Source organism: Pyxicephalus adspersus, chromosome 9, assembly GCF_032062135.1.
Source record: "Pyxicephalus adspersus chromosome 9, UCB_Pads_2.0, whole genome shotgun sequence".
Lineage (NCBI taxonomy): Eukaryota > Metazoa > Chordata > Amphibia > Anura > Pyxicephalidae > Pyxicephalus > Pyxicephalus adspersus.
In genome coordinates, this window is record NC_092866.1 from 8,692,605 (window position 1) to 8,716,074 (window position 23,470).

Here is a 23,470-nt window from a genome sequence, read left to right on the forward strand (position 1 = left end):
ATGCAACCAAAAAAGTGATCCCTTCTTGCTGGGTTATTGTACAGAGCAAAAGTGTCTTATATTGCAGTGTACTGCACTGAGATATGGGGGCTGCATTAGTCTTCCTTCCTTTATTTAGTGCCAGCTACACCTTGTCCTGTCCAAAGACCTGCACATTTTTAAATCCTTTAAGGGATTGGAGTTGTCACCCCGGGGCAGAAGTTTAAGACTACAGACCACAACCGAATGCCTAATCACAGGGGTCAGATTTCTGTAGTTCTCTGTACCTGCAGGTCTAGCACTACAGAACTGGCAGAATCAAAAGGAATGTTTTTGCTCCTATGAAACAGACGGAACAAATGCTTTTGTGACTGGAAGAAGTTCATTGTTTGGGTTTCCACTTGTCTGTCAGCACTTTTTTTATTATGCACAATACTTTTTTTTTTTTGGGAGGCGGGAGCCGTTGTGACCTATATATAAAGAATAGAAAAGTGGGGTTCTTGCATTTGTCCTCTTCCCAATGCCCCAAGGGTGAAATGATCACCCTGCAATGTGAGCTGGGACAGGTCAGGCTGGCATGGGAGCAGCAGCTCCAACGAAGAGGAGGAAGCTTGTGGTGGCGATAAATAATGTATTCCCCCCCCCATTCGATATGTTATAAAAAAAAATCTGACCATTTAACGCTTGCAATGGGTTGGGGGTTATGGTTGCAGACGTTAGCCGATCAAGGGGCAGGAAACGGTTTTTTTTTTTTAATAACATTTTTCAAAAACTTTAAGCTTCCAACCTGAACCCCAACGCAAGCAGCTGGCGTCTCCATCTACATTTTTTCCCCAGACTCTGGCGCTGTGCAGACGCAGCAGAGGGGGTTTCGGCCTATTTCTAGAGAGCAGCTGAATCACAAGTGAGCAAGGAGAGGTTTGCCGTGTCCTGGCTTTCTGTGCCATCTCATGCTGAAAGTGTGGGCAGCGGAGAAAAAACAGGAGTCTGGCAGCTGCGACAACCCCCGCTGGCAGCCTGACACACTTAGCAGGAATATGGGGAGGAAGCTGCGGTCCTAACTGACATCCTGTTTGATGTGCGGGCGCTGCGAGGCAGCTGGTTCTCCGTCCTCTGCAGATCTCTCTAATGTGCAGCTGCTGGAGGAAGCAGAGACAGGAAGGAGCACAGCTCTACAAGGCAGGACGATGGTGTCATGACTGCCAGGGAGCGCACAGCATACGCCGCCGGCATACGTACGGCTTGTCAGATTTCACTTCCATGTAATCAGATGTGTCATATGAAGAATTTTTATTGATTTTAAAAAAATTGTAGACAGCAATCTGATCTGCACTAATAAAGTGTATGAAGACTCCAATAGGGAGTGTTCTTTATTTGCTCTCTTTGGTATGATAATAATATCAAAGGCTTGTTATATGTCCAAAAAGGGCCTGTTAATCCTGCCAGAAATCTAGCGAGCCCATGACTTCCTTTGCTGTACTCCGCATTGTTTCCAGCTTTTGCTGACAACAATCCTTTCCTAGGGTGACAACACCGTTCTTCCACAGATACATTACAGCGAGATTTGTCCCCCTATGCTAGGAGCGTTAACGGCAGCATAGTCAGGTATGAAACCTGAAGGAATTTATTGCACGGGACAGGTAAAACTACACTGCATTCTTGTCTTTGGAATGGGTCTGGAGTAACTTTACAGTGGACCTGTCAGCAAAATATGAAACCTTATCTGATGTGCAATTGTCAAGTTCATAGATTAAAAAAACTGGGAGGACTACTACCACTCTCCTCGGAGTAACCCCAGTACCCCAAGACCTCTCCTCCAGCCCCCAGTCCCTGTGTGCACGCAAAACTCCATCCACAAAACATAAAGTCTTTGAGAACATCTGCACCACACGAAGCTCTATATATCAAGTAAAAAACCGCCAGGGCTGCCTAGACCACCAGCACATATAAAAGGAACGGCAATCTAAAAAGAATCATTGTCTTTCACCAAAGCGGTCAGTCAAACCTGTGCCCGTCCTATACGCAATGCTGCTGCCTGATCGATGCCAAGACAGAGGACCGACATCTAGGGGTACATTAAAGCCACCCAATTTCATTGACAATGATCACCATCTACCAAAAGCCGAGGATCCAATTCCAGGAAGACAAGCAGAATGCAGAGAGGATTATAGGAAAACATGAAACGGGTCCTTTTACCCAATAATGACCCCCAAAATTCATCATACTAAATAGGACTCCTCCCAAAAAGAAAATATTAGCCCAGCCGTCCTTTGATATTTATACGGGAAGGGCAGAGTAAAAGACAACGCGGGGATTTAGCTTCCCTCCAAGTGACAGTCCGTAGATGACTCGGCTGCCAGACGAAAGGGATTAGCCACCAAAATAGCAGAAATGCTGCAGGCTGGAATTAGAGACAATGCAGGAAAAAGATAAAACCTCACATTAACCTCCTCCGTGGCACGATGACAATGACACCAACCGCGCGAGTGGGAACTGCGGAGAAGCCATGGCGCTTACTAGCTGTTGTGACGCACAACTTGTGTATAAATAAAGAAGCGGGATGGGACAAAATTAAGGATACACAAAACAAATTTGCGTGCTAGCTCATCTGAATGGAACAGGCTGTGAGGTTTGCAGGAAGCTATGTACAGCACCCTTCAGGTTCCTCCCATAGCTATGGACTGCACAGCATAGAAAGGCACAGAGACCCAAGGAGGACATCAAAGGGTTTAAAATAAGGAGAGTTGAACGTTTGATTCTTTTATGAGCATGTTGGAGGGGAGGGGGACGACTTTCTGTCTAGGGGATCAAAGAAGGGCTTGATCAGAAAGGTAGTGAAGGTGTGGTGCCGTTATAGGTTCCTCACACCCATGAGACGCGCCCAAGGGTGAGACGTTACGTCTGTGGTTGCCCCCAGGCTATACATACGAGTAGTAGGATGATCAGTTGCACCTGCTGTAAAATGTTCAAACACGGATTCATAAAGAAGAGGGCAGCCAATCGGATGGCAAGGTCCCTCCCCCCAGGAGCTGTTGATCCCACCACTGTTCCAAACAAGCCCTTAATTTCAAACCATCAACAGTCAAAGTGAAAGGAAAGTTCCATGATCAGGTAGGTTATTTTTGAAGAAAGGGACAGGTGATAATACTACCTACCTGCCCAATTGCTCCGGGTTCAAGCTACACATGGGCATTGTCAGCTTTGGTTGCCAGGATATTCCATCTTCCTCTGCACGGCTGGGAATGCATAAACTCCTGCGCACCAGCACAGGATCTGTGTCATCCTGGCCCGGCCAATCCAGGGGGCCAAAAATCAAAAATAGGAAGCTTAGAAGAAATTGGCTCCATTTTAAGCACAGAGCTTCCATTATGTACATGGTAAGATTTTGGTCTCAATGTAAGGATGAGGCTACTATAGATCAATTGTCTAGATGACCAGTGGCAAGTGCAGAGTACTGGGTGCTTGTTTGTAAACCCCCCCACCATACCATTATTAGGAATGCCAACCGTCATACTGACTGCCTAATCAACATCTATCATTCCTCATCCTCAGACAATGCTTCCTTATCCCTAAAGATGCCTTGCAGCTATGCTAAAACCACAGGATGTGTGTCATTACAATTCCTAAATTCCACACAGATTAGGAGAAGTCATTAAAGGAGAAAAAATTTTAAAGAGGAATAATTGCCGATTTCGCACAATTTTTGGAATGTTTTGCAACCTAAAGCCTTCGGTATGTGAAATGCCAATGTGGGTATAGTCAGGCTATAATAATCATTGGCAAAGCTGCAGAGTATGAGTTGGTAGCCAGAGATACCCTGCAATGCCAGCTACCTTTGTGTGTCAGGGATTAATAAACTCCTGCACAGGAATTACTGCATCCCTGCATGGTCCAATCAAGATGGTCCGAGAGTGTCTGTAAGAGGAAGAAGTGAAAGAAAATTGCATCATTCTGCGATTAAAATTAGATGGGCGAGTAGGCTTGGTTTAATTTCGCTTTCAAATGGCCACATCCGGAACGGAAAACCCCAATGCCAGCAGCTGCAAAGTAAGACCCTTGCTCTGAGGAAGCAGTGACCTCTCTGCAAAAGTTTAACACTCCTCCTGCTATCTGTAGTCAGCAAAGTTCATACTCCCTACTGATTGGAACTGATTGGAATTGAATACTCCCTCCTTTACTGCAACATGCTGGCAGGGGACAGGCTTCGTTCTCAGCATGTGGCTGCTTTCAAAAATAGGAACAAACTGCAAGTCTTTGTACACCTTCAAGTCTGCTGAATGCATTCCAGGTGAGGCAAACCCATGGAATGGACCCATGGCATAGTAAGAGCTGCGGAGAATGTTTTTTGATAAAGCTCCAAGGTAGGTTATGGTGGATGAGATTTAAAGTAAAAGTTAAGGATTCAAACAAACTTTAGCAGTTGTTCCTTTAATCAAGCTGCCAGCATGATTCAGCACTCCTTGAAGTTTACTTAAAGCGTGCCAATGTCGTGTTTTACGTACCCGTAAAAAATGATTAAGACATTTCCTCTCTGATGAGGAGCATGCGAGCAACAGGTCACGTGACCCCGATAAGATGGCGGTACAGAATCCATTAGGCGGTGGATTTGGTCCCGTGACTGGGCAGTGGTTACACTTTGCCGAGGACTTTGTGGCGATGAGCAGAGGACAGATACCGCAGATAAAAATAAGCTTTGGATTAGAGCAGCAAACACAGACACATCCTCAGCAGTGGTATGCAGAATATAAAATACCTTTTCCTGAAACCGGTCGGTGAGGTGTGGAGAGATATTATCCAGCGATGATTAATACGACGAGTATCTAAATGTTCAACTTTGCTGGGTGATGTGAGGAATGCTTAAAAGTCTGTTTTCACATATTGTGTATCGCTGCAGAGTTTAATGTAGAGACATTTCCATATGAATGCAGTGATGTGTTTATCAGCGCTGCTGGACTACAGAACGTCTCGTTATCCTTGTTTGCTAAGGGAGAGATGTTCTGTAATCCTGCAGGGGGAGGGATGTACTTTGCTAGGATCAACAGGCATATACCATCAAATTTGGGGAAACGGGCATCGGTGTTCTCCTCAGCCAAGTGCACCACCCGGCTGTTTTTGGGTCTTTACTGAAGAGTTGGGTCACAATACAGGGGCTGCCATCCGTCTACAATTTCTTCCCACCCTCAATTTGTGTTGCAGTGATGTACAGAGTGATTGTTTATTTGGCCCAAAAATAACAAAAGAATCCTCATAAGAACTCCTAACTTCCTTCTGAAAATGCTATTTCCTTGGCTGGTACACCAACATATGAGCTCAGGGTCTTCCAAATGACTGATCTAGAAGTAGAATGCAGAGATCGAAAAGACAGAGGAGACTCAGAAGTACTCAAAATGCATACTTGTCCCGGGATGGACACAAAGCTAGGTAGTTCTTCTTACAGCAACGTAGCCAACATGAGAATAACTGGTTTCCTTAAACTTTACATTAAGATGTCAACAGGACAAGAAGAATGGGAGAGTATCATCAGAAAGGACAGATCTTTAATTATTCCCCCAGGATAAACCCCCTGTATTGCCCCAATACCTCACGGAAGGCCAGAACTCAATTAGAGCACCATGGGACCATGTTGGAAGGTTTTTGGTGGAACGACTGTGTGGTTCCAAGTAAGGTCATCGTGGATCATGGAACAAGCCATGGATTTATTATACTAGTCAAAGGACAACTTCAGGGGGATAAATGCCTCTAAATAAATGCTCAAGGAAGTGTCTATTATTGAAATTCGTCTTGAACAGCTGTACAGCCTCCCCTCCTGTGGGACACCAAGCTTTATGCCACTGTGCATTAGAAGCTGAATCAAGTCAGATAGAACCCAACTGGAGAACATCCAGCATTATTCAATGCACTTTTTCTTTCAACCAGGAACCCTAGGTTTCCTCCAGAGGTTGCTAAGGGTTCCTTGTGCAAAGAACCAAAAAGTTCATTGGTGTCTCAGAGGCCAACTGTAAGGGTGACATTCCTTGCACTAGCAATGTAGAAGACATTATCCCTTTTGACCCCAAGACTGATATATTGTGAGCGGTGGATATAGAAATCATAGTAGGGGTTCCCTGAAGACCTGAAAGTTATTTTAATAGTTCCCTCGTGTTAAAAAAACTCTAGAATGGCTGATTAATCCAGTTCTTTTAATCATGGAGGTTCATCATCCCATGGACATTACCACAGCTTCCAGTTTTCAAGGGGCCATCTACAAGAACTTGCTGGCCCCAGTGATTGCATAAAGAAACACTGAGATTTCACTATGAAATCACCGGGACTACATAAGACCCAGTGTAATGAAAATAGAAAGGTTTATTCAGTTCATTATGTTAATGCATGGGGAGGAGAAGTATCCGGGGAAAGCAAAAGCAGATACAACTTCAGCTTTCAAATCGGAGGTTCTAAAAATAAAATAACTTAGCTAAGCACCAGTAATTATAAAAGAAGAAACTTGTTTGTTTGCCTATTTATAAAGAGAAGTACATTTGTGTTCCTGGATTTGCTCTGATGTACTGGCAATATTCCTCCCAACAAAGGGAAAATCTTGCCAAGGATCGGGGACTGACTCCTTTAAAACATTCACATTGACTCATTTAATTTCCGTATACTTCCTGCTCAGCGATTTCTCAGAACTTCATTTTAACAACCTCTCGGTACCACTTTCATTTTGATATAGGAAATGCCCCCGATTTCATAACTGCTTAATGAGAAAACAGTTAAAAGTTCAACTTCAGCCAAAACCTTTTACGTAGATTTGAATACAGTAGGGAAAAAGTTGGAACCCCGGCCAAGTTTTTTTTTTTTTACTTTTGCATTGTGAAATTTCCCCTCATTTCCTGACCTCAAGACAATGGGACAGTAAAAGGGACTTCCCCAGCTGAGACAAAACTAGGGATCATTTTTAGATCATATTTAAAGTGGACCTAAACCAACTTTCTTACTTTACATAAAAGGGAAGACAACCTTTATAATACCTACGTCACGCATCACGGGAGGCTCTGGGCGCTACTTCTCCACATGCTTGATCTCAGGCATGCGCAAAAGGGACATTTTTTCCAGTAAAGGTAAAGAGATGCCAATCTCACGCATGAGCAAAGATCGGCTCCCCCCCAGTACACTACATCACTCGATTTTGCACCTGCGCAGAGTGAGATCGGGTGATGTAGCAAGAAGACTGAAGATGACAGTGCCAGGGGCTTACTGTGCTCCAAGACGAAGAGGAATTCTAGGACAACGTGGGACCAGAACAAGGGAGGGTCCAACGCCATTGAAGGATCAGTGGTATTCAAGGTAAGTGTAACTTTTTTTTCAGTGTGCCTGTGGGAAAGCCCAGGGTTTCACGAAAGTCTGGTGTTCCTCAACCATTGAGCAACTTGTGCCTCTCAGGTCAGTTTAGGTGACGGCAATGATCTTTTTGGCTGTCTGTAGGGGTGACATTCTTCCCAATGACCAGCAATGTAAAAGGCATTCTTCCCACTGACCACTACACTAACGTACTGTGAGATGTGGATATAGGACTATAGTAGACGTTCCAAAAGACGCAAAAGCTATTTTTGGGTTCTGCCAGGGTAAAGAAACCCTGTAGGAAGTTCTCTTCAGTTTAGGTCCTCCTCACCAAGGCTGAGATGACCCAATGCAGGCCACCCCACCAACCGAGTCAAGGATGTGAATGACGAGAACAGGGATGGTTTGGAATCATGCCTACCATCTTGTTGGTGGGACAACAATGGACAGGCTAAAGATGATTTTGTCGAGTTCCAAAAACCAAAAAAAGGCAAGAGTGACCTTTTACTATTTGATGTCTTACGTCTATCACACTTATGGATCCAATGACCTATTGGATGCAGAGATTCATCCAACTGTATGTAAAATAATTAAAATTACAATTTGCGCTATTACGCGCTGGTGTGTCAAGCACAACCCGCCAAATCTCTTTTATAAAATTCAGGCCATGGTGCATAGTCAAAAACCAGCAAGAACCAGAAGATATGGCTTATCTTCAGACAACCATGGAAGGATCCACACTCAACACAGACAACCCGCACGGCTATGAGATTTCAAGTGTTTGTGGATAAGTCTGCTTCCCTGTTGCTCTCCCTGCATTCCTGATGACTACAATCACAGAGGCTTCAGCAATTCATCACAGCCGTACAGCTCTACAATTACAAGGCTTAGCAAAACTTGCTTGACGGTTCTGGATGAAAGCACACGGGGCCTGGAGATTGTCACCTCTGCCCTGACTCACAGCAGCAGGGAGTTTATTACCTTAAGTAACCTCCAGGCTAACAAAGCCTTAGGTAAAAAAAATCATTACAATGGAGGTTTTAGGTGAGTACTGTTGCATTAGTGCACTTTGGGGAACATAATTGTGTGCGGTCTGTGAAACTTTGATTTATTTGCAGCTAAATTTTCAGAACAAGCTTTAGGGCTCCAAGTACAAATTGGTGAAATCACAGAGTACAGTGACGATTTTTTTTTTATCTACATAGAGCAGTAGAAACTTTTTTCCCCCTGAGCCCATTATTCTACGAGAACCATTGCACATTTGTACCTAGTCTAAGTGCTCAGAGGGAATGCCATTGTATTCAACAGGGCCTGGAATCCACTCATGGATGTCATGGACAATGGATGGACATCTGCAAGTAGCTTGGGGTTACCAAAGTGAACGATTGTGAAAGTTTCTGGACACCCAAATTCCTGCAACTGTAAGATAATTCGGATCCTAAGGAAGGATTATAAACCCAACACATCAGCAAACAGCCGCACAGCGGGTAGTAAGACTACATGCACGTCAGATGATTCTCATCCGATAGTCACCTAAGGCCCGATATCGGGCGAGATCTGGCATGCGTACAGCTCCCGTTCTGGCGGATCCACGGATGATCATAATGGAAGTGAAGGGGAGAGAGTGCAGCGGGTGCTGTTTGTCCCACTCCAAAGAGCAGAATGGCCCTGTATGTATAGAGCTCGTTCATGCATCGTGCGGCCTTTTTTCGATTAAAAGGATCCTAAAAGATCCTTTCCAACGACAATTATTGCATGTGTGTACGAAGCCTAAATGCTCTTCAGGAATGCTTTTGTATTCAATAGAGCTCATGATTCCACGGCCAATGAATCTGCAAGTAGCCCCAGTATCTACTTAGCCTGGGGATACCCCAGTAAAAGAGATATTGTAAAAGTTTCCGGACACCCAATACCTGAAACTGGAGGATAATTAAGACCCGAAGGAAGGATTATTAACCTTACACACATCAGCAAACAAAAGCACAGCAGGGAGCTGAAGTATACAAGACGGCAGTAATGGAAGGAATGGTATGGGAATAGTGAAGAGCTTTTACTGCCCTACAGAAGTGGCCATAGACCAGAAATATCAACCGTGGGTCAAACCACTTGAATGATTGCAAGGAAAAAGCATTAGTTTTTATGAATTGACATTACATAACAGTTGCAACATTTTACAGCATTGAAAGAGTTTTGAAATATTTCCTGGAGGGCTGAGCTGCAACATTATGTAAGGAAGCCGAGCTGTTATCAGGCCTCGTGACTCGTATAGAAAAAAATCCAACCGATGTTGCGTACTAAACTGATGGGAGGTGATGGTACATTCCTGCAAAGTTCTAGGTGTGTTCTTCTAGAGACAATGTGCTTCCTATTACGTCCTCGCAATACTTATAAGTCATGTGAGCTATGAGCAAAACCGAAGAATGGACATCATGGGAGGTTGTTCAAAAAAATCACCTTTGTGCACCCCGATTTAGTTTTGTTATTGGAATGTTAATATATGGAAAACAGGAGACCCTGACTGCTGCAATCCTTTGCATAAGGGGGGACTTATACTCGAGTATATACGTATATATTTAGATGTGATGTACACAGATCTTCTTAAGCCAATTAAGTTTTGTGCTTTAGACTTTAAAGATTTAAATTAAAACTTTAATTCTCATCCATAGTTTTCCAGAACCCTAGGAGCCTTACAGAGGTTACCAGGGTCTCAGAGGCATGACCGATTGTCCAGTCTGGTGGGGCCAGTGTAGATTTGGGTATAAGACCACTTGGCAGAGCCATATCCATAAGCAGCAAGGTGGCTCAGTGATTAACATTCTGGCTGGGTCCAGGTTCGAATCTTGTCCAGGACACTATCTGCATGGAGTGTGTTGGTTTTCCCTGTGATTGCATGGGTTTCCTCCCACATTCTAAAAAACATGCAGTTACGTTAGTTGGCTTCCCTCCTAAATTGACCTTAGAATGTATTAAAGACATGGTAGGGACATTAGATGGTGAGCCCCTTTGAGGGACAGCTAGTGACAGGACTATAGACTTTGTACAGTGCTGCGTAATATGTTGGTGCTATATAAATACCGTGTATTAATAACACTAATGATTATTTTGATGGCTTATAGGGTATATAGGGTTGCATTCTGACCACTGTAGGGAGGCAATTTGTCACATGGTCCATCAACATAGGAGGGATTTTCTTACGATCCTGGATGTCAAGTGTCACTAAAGCCAGAAATGAAGGGTTTCCCTAAGATAAAAGCTGCTTTTAGTATGGAGATCCCCACAAAGACAACTCAATAATACCTCCTGTACTTTTCTCCTATGGGGTGGCAACGCTTCTTATCAGGGTCCCCATTGAGCACCAGTGTAGCTGGCCTGACATGCGCACCTCCCTGGCCAGGCATACGTACGGGCCCCAGCCAAGTCCTCACCAAGTCTCTCCTTTACTCTTCCTACAGGACCAGTGATTGATAGCAGCCCCATGCCAACTACATCCCCCCCCCCCCCCCGGACCATTTAGAAATGGCAACTGTGCACCCCGCTTCCCCAACAATGGGAAAAATGGCAAAGAATTTGGACCCCCTAATGCAAAACATCTCTGGGGAAAATGTGTGCCAGAATACATAAATAATTCAAAAGTTTAATTTTGTTTGCTTTCAATTACCCCCAAATTAAACTGAAAGGACACTGCACAAACGCTGGCTGCGTCTCTCGGGCCAGGGCCACGTGTCAGCAGGAGTCACATGTGCAGCAAAGTTTATGGAAACAGCCCCCAGCCAAGGTCGCCAGTTATAATTAGCTGCTAAGACACCTGTTCATGTGCGGGGCAACAACCCCAGTCCGCCCCCCCCCCCCCCTTCCCCAACCAAGGCCCATCCCAGGGCTCTGAATGTCAGCCTAACCTTTGCAGTGGCCCAGACCCACCGTGTATTGTGCCTGGTGCACAATTCCCGGAACACGGCTGTGGGTAATGGCTGTGTGACAAACACGACGACATGTGCAAACCCAGGGAAACACGACGACATGTGCAAACCCAGGGAAACACATGTGGACTTAACCCTGTAGCTGCTTGTGTGCACATGCTCTTAAAAGTCCCAAAACAATCCCCATAGGGAACGCTTGTCATTTTTAGAATCAAGGGTAAAAATGATCGTAGAATTATTTTTCTTGCAATCGTCATTAATATACTTGTGTGCATGGGGCGGCATTGATTTCATTTTAATATATTTTCATATCTTATTGCAGGAGGCTGGAATGCTCCTTATCTGATAACATATGAAAGGAGACAGGTACTCTTTACAGAGGCATTAAAGGTCATCAACAAGAAAGCCTGAAGCCACAAGTATCCAACAGAGGGTGAATTGTCTCCAGTTAGGCAATTCACCCTCTGTCCACTAGGGACACTAGGCACACTGGTAGAAGCTCACAGTGTGCAGTAAAAGCAGTAACCCCAATAAATGAATGCAACATGAAACAACGCCAGTGTTTTTCCTCTTAACAGAACTTTCTGCTTTAAAGACCAGTCACTGCCACTTGCTCTCCTTGTGCAGTGCTTGGTCTTGTCTCCGCCCCCTCTGTAGCTTTATCTAAACAGTTTTAGGAAATTGACATCATGCAGGATTACCAAACATTGTGACAATAAAACTCCTCTCAAACATTCTTTCCCAATTTAATAAAATCCCATACTCGCTCTCGAGGGAAATCTTGGAAAATTCCTAACAGAAACTTGGAAATTCCTAACAGAAAAAAAAAAACCATCCACATGGCTTCAATTTCCCATGAAGTCTCCTCCTTTTCAATGGAAACCACATTCCCCATGTGAGATAACAGGATGGGCACATGGCGGCTCGTCTCCCACTTAAACTTCCCGCCCCAGCCAATAAAAAGTGAGCTGGAATGGAATGAATTGGAACCACCAGCCAATATGAATACAGGGTGTATTTACCCGGTCATTATAGGGTGGCTAGATGTAGCAGTGTAGGGAACACAACTTTTGGAGTCTAGCAACCATGCCAATAATATATTGCACTTTTTAATGGTGGCGGGAGGTCTGCTTTGTGTGCTCTGTGGCTTATTCCGAATGCATAACACCTCTGTGTGTGTCATTTGTGCATAAAATGTACAAATTTACCAGTTGTGTGCTGTAATCTAAATTGAAACTTTTGCTTCCTGTAATAAAGACCGATCACTGTTGCTCTCTCTCTTTTTGCTGGGTGATTGGTCTTGTCTCCGCCCCCTCTTGTAGTTTTCTGCAGTCTGTCTGTAGTGGGCGGAGCTACCCAGCCCCTCCCACTGTTCTGCTCTCTACACATTCAATGCTTAGCCATTGATGATGTCACTGATACTTTTATATGACAATATCTGGGTGTGCAAAGGGATTTGCTTCCCACACAATGGATTTATATCCGTAGAGTTTAACTTTAAACTTGGATGCCGTTAGAATACAAACTTGTCGCTTCTAACATCTGAGAAGCGTGACGGGATGTTTTCAGGAAGACGATCATCACGTGGTGAACAAAGCCCAGACCAGATACACTGACAGGAAACCACAGGGCCGAGTACATGTGTCACTGCCAGGACCGCAAACAGGTGACAATCTAACTGCTGAAAACTCATTTATAGGGTGTAATAAACACAAAAAAATAACATTTATATTCAACTGTCGCCAATGCTAGTAAAATGGATTCAGCATGCGAAGGAACATTCACCACCCGATTTAGATGAATGGGCTAAGAGAATGCTGAAGCTCTGTATATGGGGTGACATTCACCCAGAATGACCCAGGAACCAGAAGTCATGTGAGCAGCAGACTTCCTGTTTAGGGTGACAACACAGTGCTGTGATCTGAAGCAGTGTTGTCAGCCATGCTCAGCTGTCCTCCGATGGATTACAGAACTCACTGCGGCCCTAACCCATCGTCCGGCCATCACAGGCCGGTCATTGTCAGAATCCCTCAGATTTGCCCATTTATCATGACCTTTCAGAGCTGACAGATATACCCCCAGCATACCCCCCAACCTCCATGTTTCCCCCCTGTCCACTGGTGTCATGGTAACCAGGTATTCCATGTTTCCCCCTCTCACCTGTGGGTGGTTTAATGTTTTGGCCGGTCTCTATATACACACAGGGCGCTTCCAGGATGACATATTGCGATGGTAATGATCCATCCACAGCCTTTACCACACCTTGTGCTCCACCCGTCCCTGGGACCGGGCCCTCAGGGGTTCATTTCATTACCATGGAGATACAGAAGCTTCCAGAACTTAGATATTTAAGAGAAGGCCATATTATCTAAAAATGGAGTGAAGGTCTGAATACCATCCAGGGATTCATCAGAGGGTTGTCACTCATAACGGCTTTTTGTTGTTGCCGTGTGTTGGGTTAGGATGGCCGATTCATTAGAATGGAGTTCCCAAAGTACCACACAAAAAAGTTTGTTTGGGAACTTTGACCTCAACCCCAGGGAGCGATGAACTGCATTGGGAAGGAGCATGTAGAACCAGGTTAGTAAGTAATGGTAACCAAGTGTTCCAACGCAGGTTTTCCATTATGCATGTGTTCCACGTGGCCTTATTGCAGGAAACGAGCCTTACTCATTGGACAGGAAGTGAGGAAAAATCTGGGACACCAACCTAGAAAGCAAAAGAAACGTGGTGCTGGTGTAGGGTTCCTTAATGCAGTCTTCGTTATTGGGAGGGGGATCCTTACGTGACACAGTAGGTGGTCTCAGTAATGGGGGTGTCGGAGCCTTTAACGTAGTAGATAGTGGATCCCCTAATTCAGTGAATAGCCTCCACAATGGGGGGCATTGGATACATGGACACAGTAGATGGTCTTCGTCATGGGGGGGGGGGGCATTGGATCCTACAATGCAGTAGATGGTGTATATCATTGGGGGATCCCCTAATTCAGTGAATGGCTTCCACAATGGGGGGCATTGGATACCTCAGTCATGGGGTTGGGGGGGGGCCAGGGATCCCCTAGTGCCGCAGATGGTCTCCACAATGGGGGGGCGTTGGAACCCTAAGACAGTAGGTGGTCTCCGTCAAAGTGGGGTAGGGCATTGTATTCCCTAACGCAAGAGTTAGTCTCCACAGAGGGGATCACCCCACTCAGGAAGCTCTCCTAGAAAAGTTGTCTCTTAGCTTAAGTAGGGATTGGTTGTTCAAGAAATTAGGCATTAAAAGCAGAACGTTTGAGGTCCATGCCATAAAAATCTGACGTGTTTTGCTGTTTATGGTCACCCTTCATCAGGGTTGGGATCTCGACCAATAAACCTGGAGGGAGCCCGGGGGATCCATTGGATTGAAGACCTCTCCAGATGGTGGTGAAGTCTTGACCACGACCTTCCATTTTCAGCATACACCCAGTCCCTGCTACGGCAAGAAAAATAATCCCTCCAGAAACTTTGGGTTGGACTTCTACTGTAAAAAGATATCCTCCATGCTCCTCTTAGGTGTCCTAGACACATTCATTGAAGGGTCACCCTGGAGGGATTTTAGGTCTCATTTGGCTTAGATGATACCCATACCCCAAAATTAAATCTGCTCTGGGCCAATCAGATTACAGCCCCCAAAAGTAAAAAGCACCATGGATCACAGCTTCCCCAACATCCCATCCAATAATAATAAGACAACGCCCATATACCAACCTTAGGAACCGGTCACGACTTCCCAGCAACAACCAATTTTATCCTATGGGGCCACCAGACAGGATCACTCTAACTGACGACAATAGGTGTGAGCTCTGCGGAGCTCCATCACTTTCACTAAGCTGAGGTAGGTACACGTTATGTATAGACGCCAAAGTTATTTTCAGGTACAGGGCAGGTGGACAATGTGATTCAGCAGGTAGGTATACAATATTAGGAAAATAGGTAAGATTAATCAACAGGTCAGTAAGTGATAGAAGGCAGGTAAGTTACACCAAGATCAGGAACTAGACGGAAAAAAGAAAGTTTTGTTAGGCTGGTAGGTATACAATAATAGGAAGGTAGGTAAGTAAGAGATAGAGGGCAGGTAGGTTACACCAAGATAGGGTAGATAGATTATTGAGCAAGTACAAATTATACAGTAGGTATGTAGATTGCAATCCCTATTTAATGTACAGCGCTGCATAATATGTTGGCGCTATATAAATCCTGTTCAATAATAATAATAATAATAATAATAATAGACACTACGTGAGGTATGTAACCGTAGGTCACCCACAATCAGAAGAAATTTACAATGTAAGTAGGTGCATGGCATTCAGCAGGTAGGTACCCCAGACTCTAAAGACAGGGATCTCATCATTCAGATAAGTTTGGTGAACAGTACATGGGGTTACTCATCAGGTAAACTCCTGATAATTAGTAATTAAGTACCCCCACTTGGATAAGTTAGGTACCCCGCAGGTAAAGTTACTCCTCCAATATACACACAATATATAATCTCGGGAGATACACAGAAGGCAAAGTAACTCAGTAGGTACAGATAGTTGTCAGATAGGTGCCCCATATCTACTAGCTAGGTACCCCACTCATCAGGTAGGTACCCTGCAGGTAAAGTTACACCACAACATCAGATAAGTAACCAACACAAATCAGATCGATATTCCACACCATGGTATCTAAATACACAGTACATAGCAGGTAAGTACCCCATACACCTCAGGAAGGACAGTGTACTCCCTAGGTAGGTATCCTGCAGGTAAAGTTCCCCCACAATATCAGGTAACCCACACCTTGGTATCTATATACACAGTAACAGGTAAGTACCCCACACACATTAAGTGGTAGAGGGTACTCCATAGGTAGTTACCCTGCGGTTAAAGTTACCCCACACAGATCAGGTTGTTATCTCACACCTTGGAACACAGTACATAGCAGGTAAGTACCCCACACACCCGATAGGTACATTGTACTCCATAGGTAGGTACCCCACAGGTAAAGTTACCCCACAAATGTCAGGTAGGTACCCCACACCTTGGTACTTATATACACAGTACACACCAGGTAGGTAACCCCCACACACCAGGTAGGTACAGTGTACTCTATAGATAGGTACCCCACAATATCAGGTACCCAGCACTCAGTAGGCACCCCACACACACGGTAGGTGCCCGCACCCGGGTCGGTACTTACCGCTGTGCGCGGCGATCAGTCTCGGGGCCAGCTGTAGCGGGTGATGGTATCGGCTTTCTGGGTCCCCGGAGCTCCCCCCACCTCCGCCCCGGTCGGGCTCGGCTCTGTACAAGGTACCGGCGGGGGGATGGTGCTGATCCAGGCCAGACACAGAGCTGACCGAGCGGCTGCGGAGCCCCATGGCGCTATAATGTGAGGTTGGGGGGACGGCCGAATCATCAGAAGAGACTCCGGGAAACGGAGCCCGGGAGCGGGAGCTCTGCTTGGCCCCCATTACTCAGCGGATGTCATCACTGTGCCCGGCCCTGGGGGCCCGACTGCCACCGGCCTCTCCTCCGCCACCGTACGGCTCGCCGCTTGTTGCTGGGCTGGAACAATGGAGACACGCAAAGCGCGTGCGCGACTATAGGCCACTACCGCTTGGCCCCGCCTGTGACCTACACCATGACCCCGCCCTTTTCTCCACCCCTCTGTATACGATATCCCCAGCCCCTCCTCCGACCACGCCTCCATACGTTAGGCATCAGCATAATCCCCATTAGCCCCGCCCACATGTAATAAGCAGCTGCGTGGACTCCGCCTCTAACCACGCCCACGCAATGGAGGCTGAAAGAGTGATGACAAAATTTGATATTGTAAAACAAAAAATTGTGTATTGATCCAAGCTTTGTATATGTCAGTCCTAGGTGTGATTTCCCCCCTACAACATTTATTTATAACTCTACTAAAATAAAACTCCTGATGTCCCATTAAAGAAATTCATTGCTGGTATTGTTATAGATATATATCTGCTTTTACATCATAGCATAAAAAAGGACAATTGAGTAGAAAAGGAACACAGAAAGATCTGGTCCTAAAACATGAACTGTTTCTTTAAATGAGGTGACAACTTCCTGTCTGCTCTTAGGCATGTATTACCCTCTATCGGCCTCGTGCGGTAAAGTATGGTACTGCACATTTAGATCCGCAAGCGTGAGGCTTCCCGGCATGCACCTGACGCTTGACGAGGTTGCTATGTTACACGAACGTGGTGACGTCAGGCGTTGTTTGTTGTTGCCACTGTGGGTGGCTTCTAGGAGGGGAAAGATGGCGGCTCACTGGAGCAGTGAGAATGTGGTGGTGGAGTTTCGGGATTCGCAGGTCAGTGACAACCGGCAAGTGTGAAGAAGTCCTGGAAAGGGTTGCCTGAGGTTCATCCTGGGTTAAATTTAACATGTCACGGCCCTAGGAGGCCGATTATAGGCTGTGTTGTTTTGCGCATGCGCAGTGCTGTCAGTGAGCCGAGCTATGACATGTGGGAGTGTTGTAGAGTGTTATTTCAGCTTCACAAATTGTTTTATAATGAACAATTCCAAATACCCTTCAGTTAGAGGAGAGTTATGGAACCATATAGGGACTTGTTCGAATGTCTCAGTAAAAGCTGCAATTATTGTATTTGAGAGGTGCTTTAAAATTAAATGGGCCCCGTGGCCATAGAGGGGCCCCAGAATCCACATTCTATTAAAATCTCTAACAACCAGATGCAAGATGTCAGCTGCTGGGATCATTTGATTCCACTGCAGATCTGATCCTGCCCATAGGGCTATCATTCAGGCCCCCAGAGGCAGATTGGCGGGTTTTAAATTACATCAGTGCCCCCCCCGGATCAAAATAGTACCCCATAGTCCCGTGATTTCTTCCTAAATTAGAGCCGTGCCCCGGAATCAACTTTTCGCAGAACCAGAGAGCAACCCATAAATCAAGTGTTACCAGAAGCAAAAAGGCAATTATTGACCTGTCAGAATAATACAAAAGAATGGGACTATATCCTGAAGAACCAGAAAGATTCTGAGAAATGCGAGTGGATGCCATAGAAACATAAACACACCATTTAACAAGACTGGGACCTTCAGAAGCAGAAACAGAAACACACCAGTCGGTTTCATTAGGAGACCCCACATAATGAATCCGACTACCCCGTAACAGAGACACCATACAATGAGAACGAGTCAGACAGACACACACTGTACCAAGAGACTGGGTACCTCAGAAGCAGAGACACCACATAATATAACCAGGTCTCCCAGAAACAGACAGCAAAAAATGAGACTGGGCCCCCAGAAGCAGCAAGACACCATAGCGTGAGAAGGTTTCCCCAGAAAAAGAGAGCCAGCTTAGAATGAGGCTGGATACCCCAGAATTTTAGAGGGCACAATGGAATGAAACCGGGCCCCCTGAAAGCATAGAGACAACATGGAATTAAAAAAGCAGAGACACTATAGAATAAGATCAGTTCCCCCAGAAGTAGAGACACCATATAATGAGAACAGATCCCCCCCTCTCCCCCAAGCAAAGACATGCCATATATTAAAATCGGGGTCTCACAGAAACGGAGAAACACCAAATAATGAGCTAGGGTTCCCCAGAAGTAGAGAGACATCATACAATGAGACTGGATCCTTCAGAAGCAGGGGGTCATCGTAGAGTGAAACTGGGTCCCCAGGAAGCATAGAGATATCATACAATTAAACTAGCCCCCCCCCCCCCAAAAGCAGAGAAACAAAAGAAAAATATCAGCTCTCGCATGTAGAGACGCCATATAACAGAATCAGGTTCCCCACAAGCAGAGAGACACCATATATTAAAACCGGGTCTTCCAGAAACAGAGACACCAAATAATGACATAGGGCTCCCTGAAGCAGTGAGGCACCATAACATAAGTGGGTCCCCAGGAGCAGAGAGACCGCATAGAATGAAACTAGGTCCCCCAGGAGGATAGGGTCATCGTAGGTTGAAACTGGGTCCCCTGCAATTATAAGAGACACCATAGACTAAGATCAGTTCCCCCAGAGACTCCATATAATGGGATTGGGTCCCTCAGAAGCAGAGAGACTCCATATGATGGGATTGGGTCCCTCAGAAGCAGAGAGACTCCATATGGTGAGATTGGCTCCCTCATAAGCAGAGAGACTCCATATGATGAGATTGGATCCCCCCAGAAGCGGAGAGGCACCATAATATAAGACCAGTCTTCCCAGCAGAGACGCCATACAATGAGACTGGGTCCTCCAGAAACAGAAACATTCCATATAGAGAAACCAGGTCCCCATAAACAGAGAGACAGCAAACATTGAAATTGGGTCCCCCAGAAGCAGAGAGATATCATAGAATAAGACTGGGCCTGTTGATTTATTGAACATTACTGTCCTGGGATCAGATCTGTAACTCATAGCAAAATTTGGAAACTTTATTATCAACAAACACTCATTTGATCTACAGTCATGTAATGTAAAATGTTCTCATCAATCCTTTAATTCTAGGCAACAGCAATGTCTGTGGACTGCCAGGGTCAACTTGCAGTGCTTTCTAGGTGAGTGAGAACTGCTTTGCCACTACTTTGTCTGTGTCTCTTGTTTATAAATAATTGATGTCTGGAATCCAGATCAAGTCTTCCTTTGAAATCTGATTTGGTAGGCTGGTGTGAACAAATCGGATGTGCTAGGTAGCCAGTGGGACCTAATAACCACAATTGAGATGTAAATTTGTATTTTTATCCTTCATTGTTATTACAACAAAGCACATTGGCATTACCTGGCAGGCTGCTAAATTGTGGACTGTCTGCTAAATTCTAAGATAATGCAAATTTTCTTTTGTGTGTTGGATTTCCTGTCTGGCTTATAGTGTTAGCTGCAGGGACTCCAAAGTAAAAAAAACAAAAAAAAAAAAAACAAAAGGTTGTGTTTTCACAGACCACCTACAAGGCAAATTTATTTAAACATACATTTAGTTTTGAGTAGCTGAATGTCATTGGATTTCTACCTCCTAAGGCTGCATACACACATGCAATAATTGTTGTTGGAAAGGATCTTTCGCTATCCTTTCCAACGACAAAAGACTGCACGATACATGAATGAGTGATGTACATACAGCACCATTCTGCTCTATGGAAAGGAGGGGGGGTAGAATGACAGAGCGACACCCCTCTGAACTCCTTCCACTTTACTTTCATTACGATCGTTGCTTGTCCATCATCTGTGGATCTGTCAAGAAGGTTGTATGGAGGACGAGCACTGCCAGATTCTCGTCCAATATCAGCCCAGAGGCGATTATCAGACGTGTGTACGTAACCTAACACTTTCATGATCATGTTGGTTACAAGCATGTGATTTAAAAAAAAAAATAGTATATTTTCTGTAAGTGTCCCCATTGCAGAATTTCTGCCAGATTCCTGTTCTGGTGGCAGCTCCATAATCCTTGATTTTTAGTCTTAATGATAATGGTCACTTTTGGTCACCTTTGAAAGTATTTTGTTATATCTGCGTAATAGGTGCAATAAATTGTTGTGTCAGAATCCAGGCAGCCTCCAACCTCCTGTAGTTAACTGGCAATAATGCACGGAAGTCTCAAACATTATCGGCCTAAGTGAATTACAGAACACTGCACCCCCTTATGTATTTGTGGTGCAGCGATGGAGATTTTTTAAAAAACAAACTGACACACAATCACTCCTAGGGTGACAAGGTTATTGCTTCACAGATACCATATAGTGAGTGTTGTCACCTCTGGACTGGTGGTAGCATTTTACCGGCTGTATTTCCAAGTGAAAATATAGGAAGAATACCTACAAATAGAAAACTAATTCAGCCACCACATCCATGTCTTGGTAAGCTGCATTATGAAATATTTTTTTCTTGTGTTTAGCTATACCAGAGGCTGCAAGGTTGGTGCACAACCCTCATCAGAGAAATTCATGCACAAATGATGAAACATTCATGTATCCTTCGGTCTTTTGTCATAGGAAAGGATCGTGAAAGATCCTTTCCAACACCAAATATTAAATTTGTGTACCCAGCCTTTCTCACCTAATAGAAACAAGCCGCAGAAACCATGTACCTAGTTGGTCCAGATGAAGGCCAAAAACAAAGAAATCTCTTTAATGGAGAGCAATAAAAATTCAACAGGGTTTTAAAGCAGAACTAAACCCAGAGAATATTTACCTGCTCCCGTTCTGTCATGGTTTGGATCTTTGGCCATCTGGTTGAGCTGACATAATTCCAGTTCCAGTTGCTTATTGCAGCAGAGACATCGCCTGTCCCTGTTCCCTTGTCTATCACAATAAAGCCCTGCCTGATGCCAGCTTTGAAAATTGGAATCTGGGTTATTATTATTATTACACAGTATTTATATAGCGCCAACATATTACGCAGTGCTGTACAAAGTCCGTAGTCATGTCACTAACTGTCCCTCAAAGGAGCTCACAATCTAATGTTCCTACCTCAGCCATATGTCATTAATACAGTCTAGGGTCAATTTTTAGAGGAAGTCAATTAACCTAACCCTATGTTTTTGGAATGTGAACGGAAACCAGAGTACCCAGAGGAAACCCACACAAACACGCAGAAAACCTGCAAACTCCATGCAGATAGTGTCCTGGCCGAGATTCAAACCTGGGACCTAGAGCTGCAAAGGCCAGAGCTTTAACCTCTGAGCCTCTGTGCTGCCCACTTTAACCCCTTCCTCTCTATCCAAAACAAAAACATTGTTTTGGCTATTCATACCTTTTAGGAGAATGTTTCCCATTGGTAAAACATTGCCTTGGGTATCTGTTATTTGATTTGTTGGACCTTGGTAATAATTGTGAGTGACTTCAATGAACGGCCCCGGTCTGCATCTTTCTTAAACACTTTCATCTCTGTGCATTAGACCGAGCTTTTAGAAAGCAGCTTGGCAAGCATTTTCAGCTGGCAGCCTAAGCTTATATTCAGCGCCTATTTGCAATCACTAATTAATGTGAGCTGTCACTGATTGCTCAAGTCAGGGCACCCTGTCTTTAAAGATTTTCTCTGCTGTTAATGTCCCTTGTTACTAGGCCACATTTCCCAATCTGCTGTGCTCCATTAACAAATGTTATCTTTATGAGATGTTGAATTACAGTAAACTGGGTATATTTTTTCTTCCTGGTTCATTTTACTCACTTCAAGATGCTGATGCAAATAAAATCTTTCCATTTTTTTTATATGGACCTTTTTACTGTATATGTGTTCCTTTCAGTATAATGCAGCAAGATCGTGGATGGTGGCAGGAGCCAGCAGAGTGCTGTTCGAGGCTTCCTGAAAACATCACAGTCCAGTGTTCTCCACAGAATTTCTTTAGGCCGGGTGGGAAGAAATTGTAGGCAGGTGGCAGCCCCTGTATTGTGAAACAACTTTTCAGTAACCACTGTAAAACTGCCGGATGTTCACTGAAAAGTACTGGGTGGTGCACCCAGCTCTCCAGTGCCTTTTAGAACACTGCTGTCATGCACTTTCTTAAAGCTTTCAGCCTTGATTTAAGCAATAAGCTGGATTTCTAAAACACCCACATGTAATGCTAAGCCTCCATGAATCTAATGAATGAAAAGGGTAGATCAGTGAGGTTGGGTAGCAAAGAGCTGGATGCTACTGGACATCCTCAAGTCAGGAAATGAGACGGGGTCTGATTTGCTGCAGCTTCTAATGTACGTTGTGAGAAGCTCACTGCGTGCAGTTAAAATTGGAGTAAGCAATTGCAGGAACCTGCATGACTGGAAGTTTAAATTTTGCTTTAAAATGGATTTCTATTCAAAATGTAACTTTGCCAGGTACATCAGTGCCTCTAGGACAGGGGTGTCAGCTCTGACCCCGGGGGCCAAATCGGACCCCAACGTCCTTTTTTTTTGGCCCCCAAAGAAATCCTAAATATAAATTGCAGCTGGCCCGCCGCTGCATTGAAATAGCGCCGCTACTACAATTCCTGGAATCACTTGCGTCTATAGACCAGCAGGCTCTCTGCCTATGTGTGGCCCCGCATTGGACTGTTTTATAGACGCAAGTAATGCTGGGAATTGTAGTAGCGGCGCTATTTCAATGAAGAGGGAGTTTTCAGCGGCTCATTGGCTGCGTCTGGCATTTCCAGCACTCCCCCCTCAGTTGTACTTTTCCTTGCTACTCAAGGCATGGACTTGAATGGTTGGATTTTCATAAAAGAAAATTGTGTTTATTATTGTTAGCCTGTGCAAAAAGGTTACCATTGAAATTTAACTCAGAAGGCTACAAATAG

General features: G+C 44.7%; 2 protein-coding genes across 6 annotated transcripts in view; one reads left to right on the top strand and one right to left on the bottom strand.

Annotated features, from left to right (window-relative positions):
- Positions 1-16,818, bottom strand: part of ZNRF1 (zinc and ring finger 1) — a 28,189-nt gene extending 11,371 nt beyond the window's left edge. The window contains exon 1 of one of the 2 annotated variants that reach the window (XM_072422494.1): positions 16,415-16,812. In XM_072422494.1, coding sequence (XP_072278595.1) covers positions 16,415-16,688 — 274 coding nt within the window. In that variant the 5' untranslated portion in view covers positions 16,689-16,812. Of the gene's footprint in view, positions 1-16,414 lie in introns of both variants that reach the window. The other variant, XM_072422495.1, reaches the window with a different exon arrangement.
- A 632-nt stretch (positions 16,819-17,450) lies between these two features.
- The window catches only part of WDR59 (WD repeat domain 59), a 42,090-nt gene continuing 36,070 nt past the window's right edge, over positions 17,451-23,470 (top strand). For all 4 annotated transcript variants that reach the window (XM_072422497.1, XM_072422500.1, XM_072422499.1 and 1 more), the window contains exons 1-2: positions 17,451-17,554; positions 19,714-19,763. In XM_072422497.1, coding sequence (XP_072278598.1) covers positions 17,501-17,554; positions 19,714-19,763 — 104 coding nt within the window. In that variant the 5' untranslated portion in view covers positions 17,451-17,500. The remainder of the gene's footprint in view (positions 17,555-19,713; positions 19,764-23,470) is intronic.